The following is a 13565-nucleotide window of genomic DNA, read 5'->3' as shown; positions in this document are numbered from 1 at the left end:
TAAAAATTGCTAGATTTCACATTTATCTCCGTCTCTGTGTAAAACATATATTTTTTAGATTAAAGGCTGAACTATGAATTAAGATTTGTCGTTCGAAGTTTAGCTTGATGTGCAACGATCCGATAGTTGTTAGCATTGCCTCAACTTCTTCCAAAATTAAGTTGAAAATTGGTAGATTTCACATTGAAGTCTCAACGTCGTACATAATGTTTCACATACAAAGCCCCAAACCACTCATCAAGGTACCATTACAAAGCAAAAGCAAAATTAGAAAGATTTAGTTCAGCACAAAAACAAAAGGGTACAAAGAAGAGAACACTTTGGTGCTACGAATTAAGATTCTTCGCTTAACGTAGAGGGCATGTCGTTTAGAGATCCGGTGACTGTGTGTGTCCGTTGTAACATTCAACAGACAATACAATTTGGGTTGGATGTTTAGAATAAATTCTCTACAAATTTTGTTGCAAGGTTAGCTAGGTCAAAACAATCTTGATAGGTTGGTACATAAGCTCTTGTGAGGTCTCGTAGAAATTGAAAAAGTTATTATAGAACAAAAGTTCTTCAACACCACCCCCACGAATCTTGCCAAGGCGCACATAAAGAAGACGTGATTGAGCCACTTGTATCACATTAATTTTACAACTCAACGCGTGACGCTTGTGAATGTTTTGATTGGATAGTACCTTACCACCACCGATGAGCTACAAAGGAACACCTTAATCTTGAGATGGTCAAATGCTTGCTATACCTCTCTAAATTGTACTATGTGCCACATTTTCGGCAGAAGGGTCACATGAAGGAAATGCAGTAGGCCCCTAAAGACAAGGATATGTCATCTAGTGACGTAGATTGACGAGTCGACTTCAGATCTTTGTGCATAGCTCCTTACTTTGGGGGTTTGTATGGGCCAAAAGAGCGATGAAAATGAACGTCGTAGAATAAGCCATCCCCAACCCCCAGAGCCTGCTGTTTGGCGGCGGGAGGAGTTTTCAAATAGCCTTTGGTATCTCTCTTGGTGTGAACTCCACCGAGTGACCAATCGTGTCACGAGAACATTGAGCTTCGATTTACCTATCTTACGGTTGGCCCCTATTCCGCTGTTGAGAACTGAGGTTGGGAACAAAGATATCAAAGTTGTTGTGGTATTTCGGCCGTAAGAAGATGTTTCTTCGACCCTTGGAGATATTATCAAAAGTCTCCGAATCCACTTAATGACGAGCCCGATGCTCGTCGACTTGGAATTTAGCGTGTGGCTTTCACCGTGGTACTTTGGTTCGCATGCTCCAACTCACATGACCGGCCGTGTGGTATTTATTTACATTTAGGTCGTACCCCTTGCGAGAGGAAGCATGGCTCAACATTGTTCTTCTTATTTGGAAGCAACTAAATTCCCACTGCACACATTGGAATTTGAAGCTGCTAAAATGCCACCACGTTCGCTGTTCTAAATCAGGGACATTGACGTGATAAAAAACACGATATGTCCATATCCTTCCGGACAGAACTGGATTCCATTCCGTTTAGTACAACCTTATTCCGGGCCCACCTGCCAGGCGTGTACCGACCGGCACCGAACTCGCTCGAACGATCCACGCGACCCAGGCCAATCCCGCGGCTCCGCGTCGAGCCGCGCCGTCCCAGCCGTCGGATCCGCGCCACGGACGGCCGCGGCGACCCCAGCACAGAGGCCGCCCCGATTGGCCCGGCCCGCCACGTGGCAACTCCCGATTCGTCCACCTCGGACCCATGACGCTCCGGCCAACGCGACCCGGAGCTCAGTTGGATCTCGCCACCTCGTTTATAAATCTCTCGCACGCTCGAACATCTCGTTAAAACTCATCAAACCCAGTTCCGCGAAGGAGGAGATCGACAGCAACAACGCCAAGGCGAGGAGAGAACAGAGAAGAGGGCGAGCGCGTTGCGGCGGCGATGGATCGTGTCCGCGGGTCCGCGCTCCTGCTCGGCGTCCTGCTCGCAGGTGCGCCATCCCGATCTCGATCTCGAACTCCCCCGCCTGCCGTTCCGTTTCGTTTTTCTCTTGGTTGGATCTGTGTGCCCGAATCAGATCTCGGGGAGCTGCGATCCGGGCCGCTCGCTCGCGCATGATCCCGCCGGAGCTTCAATTGGTTCGGCGGATCCGGGGTGCTCGGAGCAACAGTGCCATTCAGGCTGGATCGGTACTAGCTAGTGGTTTCCGTGATTTAGGAATGGCTGCTTGGTTTTGGCACAACTTCGGTTACTTGCTTACTTACTTGCATCGTTGTAGTGTGCTAGGTTTGTTTGATCCTGTTGCCGGTGTAGTTGCCCGGCCAGCAGGTTTGGGTCGGCTACGCGATCTGGCCTTGGCGGTGGTAGGGTTACCGTTGAAGGCTCACAATTCGCCGAATTGTGACACCCTAGGATAGCAAGTAATTTTATCCAAGGTTTGGTGGGCTTTGCGTGATTCTACCGTACAAGCAGTTCAACCGGTAATACTAGAACCTTACAGAATTATTCAGTTTCCTTAGAGAATTATTCAGTTTTAATAATTGACCATGGTGGTTGAATTGGAATTTACTGATGTGAGCTGAATTATGTATGTGTACTTTGAAATTACGCAGCTTTATGTATTTCCAGTTGCATTGAGGTCACATTAATTAATAAGGAACAACAGATTTGCTTATCTGCTTGCTGCTGATGCCTATGCAGGATCGCTGTTTGCGCTCTGCGCTGCCAAGGAGGAGGCCAAGAAGCTGGGCACCGTGATCGGTATCGATCTCGGGACCACCTACTCGTGCGTCGGTGTGTACAAGAACGGCCATGTCGAGATCATCGCCAACGACCAGGGTAACCGTATCACGCCCTCGTGGGTTGGGTTCACCGATGGCGAGAGGCTCATCGGTGAGGCTGCCAAGAACCAGGCGGCCGTCAACCCTGAGAGGACCATCTTTGACGTCAAGCGTCTCATTGGGAGGAAGTAATGCCGCTTGCCCCATTTATCTGCTGTTCTTTGGTGGTATTGTTGGTAATATGTGGTGCCTGACCTCTGCGGCGTTTTCGTTGCAGGTTTGAGGACAAGGAGGTGCAGAGGGACATGAAGCTCGTGCCCTACAAGATTGTCAACAGGGAGGGCAAGCCTTACATTCAGGTCAAGATCAAGGATGGAGAGACCAAGGTGTTCAGCCCTGAGGAAATCAGCGCCATGATCCTTGGAAAGATGAAGGAGACCGCTGAGGCCTACCTCGGGAAGAAGATCAATGACGCTGTCGTCACTGTCCCTGGTTAGTAATAATGCCATTCAGTTTCTTCTTATTCAAAAGTGTCAGAATATTTGAGTTGTCATTGCTCACTTCTGTCTGTTCCTTTTTTCCAGCGTACTTCAATGATGCCCAGAGACAGGCGACCAAGGATGCTGGTGTGATTGCTGGCCTCAATGTTGCTAGGATCATCAACGAGCCGACTGCTGCTGCTATTGCCTATGGTTTGGACAAGAAGGGCAGTGAGAAGAACATCCTTGTCTTTGACCTGGGTGGTGGTACTTTCGATGTCAGCATCCTCACCATTGACAACGGTGTGTTTGAGGTGTTGGCCACCAACGGTGACACCCATCTTGGAGGTATATATATCTTCTGTCTTTCACTATTTTTTTTTTTTTGCTATACTGCCATTAGTTTCCAACTGAAAAATTCATTTAGACAAGCTGTGGATTCTGATTAAAATCATGATTATTCTGTAAAGATTTCTAGACTGTGCAATTGGTTTTAATGCCACATGTTGCAATTGCACAAAAGGTATTTTGTAGTACTGCTGTCTTGAAGTGTGCTCTTTGCTTGTACAAAAAGCTCTCAGCAGTCCCTCAGTTTATGCATTGCTTCTTTTACTAGAACAGGGAGCTAAAATGACCATGTTTAGTTTATCATGTCATTGAGCTTTGAGTGGTGCAAATAACTGAGCTGTGTAATCTCTCCAGGTGAGGACTTTGACCACAGAATCATGGACTACTTCATCAAGTTGATCAAGAAGAAGTACAGCAAGGACATCAGCAAGGACAACCGTGCTCTTGGAAAGCTGAGGAGGGAAGCTGAGCGTGCCAAGAGAGCCCTCAGCAACCAGCACCAGGTCCGTGTTGAGATCGAGTCCCTCTTTGATGGGACTGATTTCTCGGAGCCACTGACCCGTGCCAGGTTCGAGGAGCTGAACAACGACCTGTTCCGCAAGACCATGGGACCTGTGAAGAAGGCCATGGATGATGCTGGCCTTGAGAAGAGCCAGATCCACGAGATTGTTCTTGTTGGTGGAAGCACCAGGATTCCCAAGGTCCAGCAGCTTCTCAGGGACTACTTTGACGGCAAGGAGCCAAGCAAGGGTGTGAACCCTGATGAGGCTGTTGCCTTCGGTGCTGCTGTCCAGGGAAGCATCTTGAGCGGCGAGGGTGGTGATGAAACCAAAGGTACAATGAATCTTCTTACTGCCATATTTCTTTTCCTACTAGCTGGAAACATCCTACTTACACAACTATGATCCTGTCTTGATACAGATATCCTCCTCCTCGATGTGGCTCCCCTCACCCTCGGTATCGAGACTGTTGGAGGAGTCATGACCAAGCTGATCCCCAGGAACACTGTCATTCCCACCAAGAAGTCGCAGGTTTTCACCACCTACCAGGACCAGCAGACCACCGTCTCCATCCAGGTAACAGACAATGAACAACCTTCTCCCTGACTTGAAACTTGTTGGTGTCAGTCAGCTGAGACCTAACTTCTGCATATATCTGCAGGTCTTTGAGGGTGAGCGCAGCATGACCAAGGACTGCCGTCTTCTCGGCAAGTTCGACCTTAATGGAATTCCTGCTGCTCCTAGGTTTGTTATTTTCGAAATCAGAGTCAATGAATCTAATGTGAGATGCAATATGACAGTTGGACTGATTATGTGTTTGAACTAAATTTCAGGGGCACTCCTCAGATTGAGGTCACCTTCGAGGTGGATGCCAACGGTATCCTGAACGTGAAGGCGGAGGACAAGGGCACCGGCAAGTCTGAGAAGATCACCATCACCAACGAGAAGGGGCGCCTGAGCCAGGAGGAGATCGACCGGATGGTGAAGGAGGCGGAGGAGTTCGCTGAGGAGGACAAGAAGGTGAAGGAGCGCATCGATGCCCGGAACCAGCTTGAGACCTATGTGTACAACATGAAGAACACCGTCGGCGACAAGGACAAGCTGGCGGACAAGTTGGAGAGCGAGGAGAAGGAGAAGATCGAGGAGGCCCTCAAGGAGGCTCTGGAGTGGCTGGACGAGAACCAGACCGCCGAGAAGGAGGACTACGACGAGAAGCTCAAGGAGGTGGAGGCTGTGTGCAACCCCATAGTGACCGCCGTGTACCAGAGGTCCGGCGGCGCACCAGGTGGCGAGGGTGCTGATGGTGGCATGGAGGACGAGGACCACGACGAGCTGTAGATGTTGTCGGTGGAACCAATTTTTGTAATGGTTAGTAGGGGAGAGGGTCATGATAATCACTTACTTTGGCTGGGTTTGGGGTGGTCAGGTTTATTTGCAGATACTACCAGAGACATCTGTTGTTGATGGAGTTGTAGAAACTCTTGCTACTTCCTTCTGATGGTTTTTCGTTTTGTTACTATAGCGGATTTGCATCGGAATTTATGTGAAGAAAAGCTGATGCTGTTTATCTTTATCTATACCTCCTGTTGGACTCATTTGTTGCACTTATTTCGTAGCTTTGTCGAAAAAAAGCTCATCCCCAAAGAAAAAACTCTTTTAGAAATGGAGAAAGAACACCTGGCTGGAGGTCAGGTTTCTGGACTGAGTCTGAGTGTGACTTGGCCACTGTTGTATTTTGGAAGGAAAAAGGAAGTTCGACTTTGGATGGTAAATGCTACTCCAGCTTTTTACACGCTCAAAGTCAGATAAACGGTCCGGCTGGTCCGGCTAGGAGTTGAACAGCAGCGGTTTTCTTCTACCTAATTGAACCACTTGGAGTCCGAGTCCGATGACTTCCCAGGTCAGCCTCCGGGAGTCATAACATCTGCTAGAAAACCTCCGCGGCTGCTCTGGTCCTGTGCTAGTGATCTGATCTCTCCTCTCCTTCTCTTCACTTCAGTGTTCCTCTAATGTATAAAGAACTAACTCTTTATTGTGTATAAATGAATGTAGCGTGAGGTTCTCGAACGCAATCGTGATTGTTATTCCATATCTCTTTTGTCCTATGTGACACTCTTTAATGTGGCGAAGCGAGACAACGAAAGGGACAAAAATCTCCAAGATCATTTTACTAGACTTTTTGCCCCTGCTTGTGTCAAAGAAAAGAGAGAAGAAAAATCCTCATTTGTCACTGGTAAAATGATGGATTCTCTACTAGACAGATTTTTTCTTTCTTTCTTATTTAACACTAGGACTAAATTTCATTCCATTTGCTAACACTTATTTTTCCAGCTAATGGTGCTAAATGGCATTGATTTTTTTTTAATCTTTCTTGAACATCCAACCGATCCCTCTGTTTCTTTTCTTCTCTCACACACAACATCATGTCCTAGAATGCATTAGTATGCCCTGAAATAACAACAAAACCACCATAGTTGTACCCCTTCGTTCCACCGGGAAGAGAGACATGCGGTTAGGGTTTCTTGCCTCCTGTCGGCGCCGTTGCTGATCTGCCTCGTCTCATGTGGCCTTAGGACATGGAGGCGCGGTGGATCTTGGTTCTTGTCAACGGAGGGCTCCGTTTATTATTTTTTCCTCAGTCTATTTAGGGTTTGTGTCCTGCTCAGGAAGACGTGGCGGTGGTGACTTCCTAAAGGTGAAATAAAGTCATTCCCGCTGAAATTTTCTATCCGATTTCAACTCCCTTCGGGCGTTTAGACAATTTTTAGATTCTAAAAAATTGAAAAAGAAACATGACTTTTTCAGGTTTTAGATTTCGGGCCGAAATTTTAAAAAAGAAAAGAAAAAAAGCAGTGGCGCACCAAGCGTTGTGGTGCGCCACAACTAACTTCCAGCTCTACGAAATTCGAAATGGCCTGCTACCCACCCTTTACCCTTATCCCACCCCCTCCTCCACTCCGGCCTCCTCCTCCTCCTCCTCCACTTCCTCCTTCCTCCTCCACTCCGACCTCCTCTTCCTCTTCCACTCCCCCTCCTCCACCTTATCCAACTCCGGCCTCCTCCTCCTCCTCTCCTCCTTCTTCTCCTCCACTCCTCCTCCTCCATCCTCACCTCTTCTACATCCTCACCAACGGCTAGGCTATGACCATGCACATGAATGAGACAAATAATTTGGACAATAAAAACGAGGAAAAATAACGCGGAATTTTTTTTTCGAAAAAAAGTGCTAGATCCAAATCCAGATCCAAATTTCAATTTTTTAGCAGTAACGCACCCCTTTTTTGTGCAGTGGCGCACCTCGACGAAATAGCAGCGGCACACCGGTGAGTTAGTAGTGGCGCACTACGTGGTGCGCCACTGCTAAGCCAGATAGCAATGGCACACCACTGGTGCGCCACTGATAGCCAATATAGGTGCGCCACTGACTATATATTTTATAGTAGTGAAAACATAGCGCACTCCTTGTTTGTGTTGTGAGCATAGCTACTGCATGACTAGAAAAATCTGTTGGTTTCTCATGCTATTGACATGGGGAAGGGTAAAAGAAAGGGGCGAAAGGTTCGCCTTCACAAAATAATGTGGATGGATCGGTATATAAAAACAGCCATGGCAAACCCTTCTATCAGCCAGTAAACCGTAGCTAGCTTAGGTAGCGGCAGCAACAGAAAACAATAACTGTGATAACGCATATTCAAAATAGAGTGATAGTAACAAAATTCAGTAGGATGTTGGAGGAAACTGATACTGTAGCGCGTCCTACGATTCTTTATACAAAGAAGTACACGCAAAGGTCAACGTTGCCCCCCTGTAGGGGTTGCAAGCGGACGGGTTTGCGGGCAGCTGATTCAGGCTAAACTCAGCGCACCCAGTATATCGGCAGATGCAGTGCAATTTGTACTAACCATTCCATTTTGCGGGGCTGAGCGGGACCCACATTTGCAACCCTACCCCCTGTATGGTGACCATGAGCCCGCGCAAAACGAAACCCCGCCAACACGGTGGATAAACATCACTGTTATCTTTATTTTCTAGCCTTTCTAAATGGATTAGGAAAGTTGTTCAACCAGATTTGCTAGAAATCGTGCCTTTGATTTTTTTTATTATGACTCAATAGCCATTGAATTTGCCCGTGATTTGTGTTGACATAACATTTGCAAATCGATCGTAACTGAGATTTTTCTAGTTGGAAGTGAATTGTAACTGAGTTTTTTTCTAGCTGCAAATGGATTGTACCTGAGAAAAAATAATCAACGCGGTTGAATTTGCATCAAGATTCATACTGACCTATGAGTTGCAAGTTACAACTAGACTGATACTAAATGATGTCACATGACTGAAATTTAGTTAAGTCTAAATCAGGGGAGGTCCATATGTATGTGCGTGGGTATAGTAAGTTGTTTGAAAGACTCGGTGGGATAGGGCTCCCATCGACCAGGACGAGACAAATTTAGTTGTTTTTTGAATGGCTTTGACCATTCGTACTCGATCGCCACTGAGCTCACAGCCATCTGTTGCTGCTGCTGCTGCCGCCTTGCTCCTTCTTCACTGCAGCCTCGTGGAGGTTGTATAAGCCACAGTCCCAAGCGCCCGCCAAAGAATCACCCCACGGAGAGCTTTCTTTTGCCAGAATATATAGCTGCTCCCACCGGTGATCTAGAGTGAGTAACCTTCTGTTCTTAGATGCAGGGGCGGCCACGTATTTCCAACATCTTGTCAAATTGGATGTCCTTCCTCCCTTCCGGGACGGCAATGCTGGTGACGACCTCGTCGTCAACATCGAAAACAAGAACCGACGTCGCCTCCCATTTATCCAATTGTTGTCCCTCTTAGCCCGTAAAGTAGATTGTGTAGATAAGGAAGTACACTTTTCCATCGCCCGTCTCTAGACTGTCATTATAGGGAAAGCCCTCGCTGCATGAGAAGTTGAGATCCTTCCTCGGTTTTTGGCCGTCGCTACCATCCAATGATACCACCATCAATCCTGCGGTATCGTCAATATCATCCTCACGGATAAGAGCCTTGTAGACCTTGCTCGATGGCCCGTACCCAAACCCCAAGATGCGGCGCTCCATTCCCTTGTTTGCGGGTGCGGCAATGGCAAGGCTAGGTGTGCCTCCTCCCGGGTGACCGGGTTGAAGACGACGCAATCGACGGACGACTGCCCTTTGTCGAGGTAGGAGGTGCCGGACACGAGGACTAACCTGTTGCACGTGTTGACGTACCAGCTGCAGTGCTCTTGACGGTGTGCTTCATGGCGAACGAGGGGCCGGCCACATGGAAGTTGGAGGTCTTGCAGCCATGGTGGCGGTAGAGGCGGCGACGTGCGGGAGCTCCAACAGCGCGCCAAGGCGTCTGTGTTGGAGCCAGAAGTGAGGGCTGGCTAGGAGCTTCTACAAGATAGGTTCAAATAAACCAGAGTGCATCGAGGTTACAAGAGAGGAGAAGAAAAGGAAAAAAAAACACACCGGCAACACATAAGAACGAGTAGAAAAGTGGCCACCTCCCAAACCTGGGGGCGGTTGGTCGATGAGAAAACTCATCGCGACCCAAGCACAACGATCACAAGGAAGAGCCCCAGGACACGCCGGAGCGACAACCCAACTCGAGGCCGCGCCGGAGTAATCGAACTGCTTTGGTACGCCGAGACCCAACAACGACACTGCACCATCGACGTAATCGAAGGGCAACATGCATACGAGACCACACTACGCATCGACACCACCTGTGTCGAGGGTGTGGCCGAAAGGTCGCACGCGGCCGAGACGACGCCACGATGCATGTGTGCCACTGGATGGACGAAGGACATCACAAAGGAGAGACACACCCATTGGGCACTCTCCCATGGAGCACCATCAACACGCCGAAGAGCTCCGACAAGGACTCGACCCGAAGCCCATCAACCGGCAACAAGAAGCCACCTCCACCACTGCCACGGCTCACCTCGCATCGGAGATGGGAAAGATTAGGCAACAAGGTAACACCACACCACGTGGAGACAAACCACATCGGAGACGGCGGCTCCGCCCAACACCATGCTGGCAGGAGCACCGCACAAAGAGCAGCAAAAATACATCCAGAACTGCCCGATGTGCCGCTCGACGTGGCCACCCGGCCGCCACCGCCAACACTCACCATGGGCCGCCGCCCGGGAACCCTCACCACCCTCTACAGAGGAAGCCGTCGGAGGAGCCACCACACGCAGCAGCCGTGCCGCCCCGTGCCGTCGCCGTCTGGCCGCCGGCCAGCTGCAACCGTCGGAAAAGGACACCGAAGCCGGCCCGCCCAGATCTCGCGCACAGGAGGGCGCCCCATCGCCACCGCGCCGCTAGGGCTTTGCCCAACGACGCCCACTGGTGGCGGCGAGGGAGGGAGACCGGGAGGCTGGCCGCTCCCTGGATCTGGAGGCGCTCAGGTGCGGCCCGGCTCAGCCGCATGGGAGCGGAGCGGGAGTGGGTGGGTGGGTGAGTTCCTCCCACATGATGAATTTACAGGCAAGAAGAAGTGAGGACCTCAACTTCAATAGTTGAAAGGAGAAGAGAGGAAAACCGGAGCAAAATCAGATCGGAGTTGTCTATGTTTATTTTCTATAATGGGCACTTTATTAATTTAAGCAATAGACCCGACCTCTGCATAGCTAGGATGCAAAATCAGATCGGAGTTATCTATGTGCCGCGCCCAAATCAACTCAGTATTTTCGCTTAGAAAATATATTAAGGGAACACGACATCTCCGAGTCAAACCAGCGGACGCGGCACTGGAGGCCTCCTCTAGTGGGCCGCAAGGTAGATGGGCCTGGTTCGGTCGGGCCGTGATGGCTGTGCAGAAGGTGCCTCGCTGCGTCCCTCACGACAACAGCATACGATCACGGGCGATCGACCAGTTCTCGTACTTCGCCGCCGCCGCTCGACCTCAAGCCGCCACCGTCGAACCATCGTCGTCACCCGCATCTACGCCATCCCAAAGTGCAGGGCTGCAGCGATCCTTCGCGCAAGTCGTCGTTGGGGTCTCCTCGTCCGTGGAGATGGCTGGGGCTGCGCGGCCTCCTGCGTCTCCCGGGGCGGCTACAATGGGGTATCGCCCGCCAATTCGGCCGCCGGCGGTGCGGCCGTTGATCGCGGCGGGTCTCGAGCCGCGATTCAAACCAGCGGACGCGGCACTGGAGGCCTCCTCTGGAGGGCCGCAAGGTAGATGGGCCTGGTTCGGTCGGGCCGTGATGGCTGTGCAGAAGGCGCCTCGCTGCGTCCCTCACGACAACAACATACAATCACGGGCGGTCGACCGGTTCTCGTATCGTTCCAGGGACATCTTCGCCGCCACCGCTCACCAACTCGTCTTCGGCACGGCAGGATGGGCTGCCAGGGGCTTCGTCACCGACTACGCTGCCCCTGCAGCTGCCTGCGGAGCCTCCACGTGGGCAGGCACTGGCCGTGGTGGAGCCGGCTGCGCAGCCTCAACAGACTGCGTCGCCCCCGCCTGACCGGTTGGCCATGCAGCAGCCGGCCGTGGTAGCTTCTTCTTTGACACCTTTTTCCCCCGCAATGGGGGTCTCGCCTGGGCTGCTGTGATACAGGGGGCTACATCACCTTCTACCCCTGTATCGACGACCTCTTCTCCTTCACCGGCTAGGTCTCCACCGCCCTCGACTTCTCCATCGCCGGTCTCCACCCTGCAGCAGCCGCCACCCACGGTCCCTCCTCCCGTTGTTCAGCCGACGGTGAGGCGGAGTGGGAGGTACGCTCTTGCGGCGGATGGGGCGGGGGCGACGGATGAGGATGCCATGCAGAGAGCCATGCGGCGTAAGGCTGAGAAGAACCTCGACACGGCAGGTACTAACCAACCGTCCAAGTCGTTTGTTTCTTTTTCAGATACTCGTATTTCTTCAAATTTGAGTAGCATAGGGGTTAATATGGGTAGTCGGTCTGTTGAGATTTTAGTTTCGGCCAATGTGTTGAGACAGACGGAGCTTGACCGTCTAACGGTTGTTCCGAATGTCTCCACTGGGCATGAAACAACAGTAGTAGACGATGAGGAAGAGGATGACATCCTAGATGGTCAGCTTCTCTAGGCTATTATTGATAATATTTCAGAAGTCGATTTAGAACACGTGGAGCTTAGTTCTGATCTACAAGCTTCTGAACGTGGTTCTCGATCGTCGGCTGGAAAGAAATCTCGTAGATATAGCAAAAATACTAAATCTAAAATAGTTTCTCGATGAATGGCATGTTTCGGAATAGCAGAGGTCTTGGTGACTTGGCTAAGCATTCCCACATAGCCGATGGTTGTAGAGATTATGATTTAGATTTCATTGCTATATCGGAGACGGGTAGGCGAAATTTCACACAAAGTTTTCTCGACCGACTGTCAGGCGGGATTAACTTTCAGTGGTTTTCTCGCCCGCCTCGTGGTAGGTCCGGTGGCATTTTACTTGGCGTCCGTATAGACACCATGACTGTCATAGCTAGTTCTGATGGAGAGTAGCACATTAAGCTCGACATTCAGAATAAAGCAGGCAGTTTCACGTGGGGTCTGGTTGCTGTATATGGTGCCGTCCAGGATGCTTTTAAGGCTGACTTTTTACGTGAGTTGGTAAATCTTACAAAAGATAATCCTTATCCGATTTTAATCGGAGGCGATTTTAATTTGTTGAGATTTCCTCATGAGAAAAGTAAAGGCCGTTTCGATGGACATTGGCCTTTCTTGTTCAACGCTGTCATTGATAGCCTTGATTTAAGAGAGGTGTTTATGTCCGGTCGACAGTTTACTTGGGCCAACAGCTTGCCTGAACCCACATACGAGAAACTAGATCGCGTGCTGATGGATACCGAATGGGAAAATAAATACCCTATGGTGTCAGTCCATGCACTAGAACGTATTGAAAAACTGTTTGACCATGCTCCCATCCTCCTAACTACTGGGAATCCCCGTCCTGTTTGTAAACGGCCGTTCAAATTTGAACTTGGCTGGCTACATCGAGAGGGATTTCATGATATGGTTAAGAAGGTTTGGGAGAGACCGGTCGGGGGCAGCACTCCAATTTTGAGATGGAATAATAAGATGCGGACAATGCGCAAACATCTCTCTGGTTGGGCTGCCCATACGGCTGGTATCCTTAAAAAAAGAGAAGGCTCGCTTATCAAATGTAATTGATGAGCTTGAGGCTGTTGCGGAGGTTAGACCGTTGTCTACGCAAGAGATTGAACTTAAAAATCAATCAAATACGCAGATGGCGAGTCTTCTTCGCGAGGAGGAACTCAAATGGTATCAACGTTACAAAGCTCAATTCATATTGGAAGGAGATTCAAATACGTGATATTTCCATGGCTTAGCCAATGGGAGACATCGGAAAAAACGTATTCACTCTTTTATTCAAGATGAAGGGTTGATTGAAGGCCATGAGCAACTCAAATCTTACATTACTAATTATTATAAAGGTCTGTTTGGTCCTCCGGAGGAAAGCACCTTCTCTCTTA

At 49.7% G+C, this 13565-nt stretch overlaps 1 protein-coding gene across 1 annotated transcript; it reads left to right on the top strand.

Moving 5' to 3' along the window:
* Positions 1–1820: 1820 nt before the first annotated feature.
* LOC127308821 (luminal-binding protein 3) lies at positions 1821–5668 on the top strand. The gene is made up of 8 exons (XM_051339726.2): positions 1821–1978; positions 2689–2956; positions 3046–3260; positions 3353–3595; positions 3950–4429; positions 4517–4671; positions 4757–4839; positions 4929–5668. The coding sequence occupies exons 1-8, from the start codon at positions 1930–1932 to the stop codon at positions 5431–5433; spliced, it is 1998 nt and encodes a 665-aa protein (XP_051195686.1). The 5' UTR covers positions 1821–1929; the 3' UTR covers positions 5434–5668.
* Positions 5669–13565: the final 7897 nt, after the last annotated feature.

This window comes from Lolium perenne, chromosome 6 (genome assembly GCF_019359855.2).
Source record: "Lolium perenne isolate Kyuss_39 chromosome 6, Kyuss_2.0, whole genome shotgun sequence".
In the NCBI taxonomy this organism is placed as follows: Eukaryota; Viridiplantae; Streptophyta; class Magnoliopsida; order Poales; family Poaceae; genus Lolium; species Lolium perenne.
Note: the sequence above shows the minus strand (reverse complement) of the source record. Positions and strands in the feature narration are given on the sequence as shown.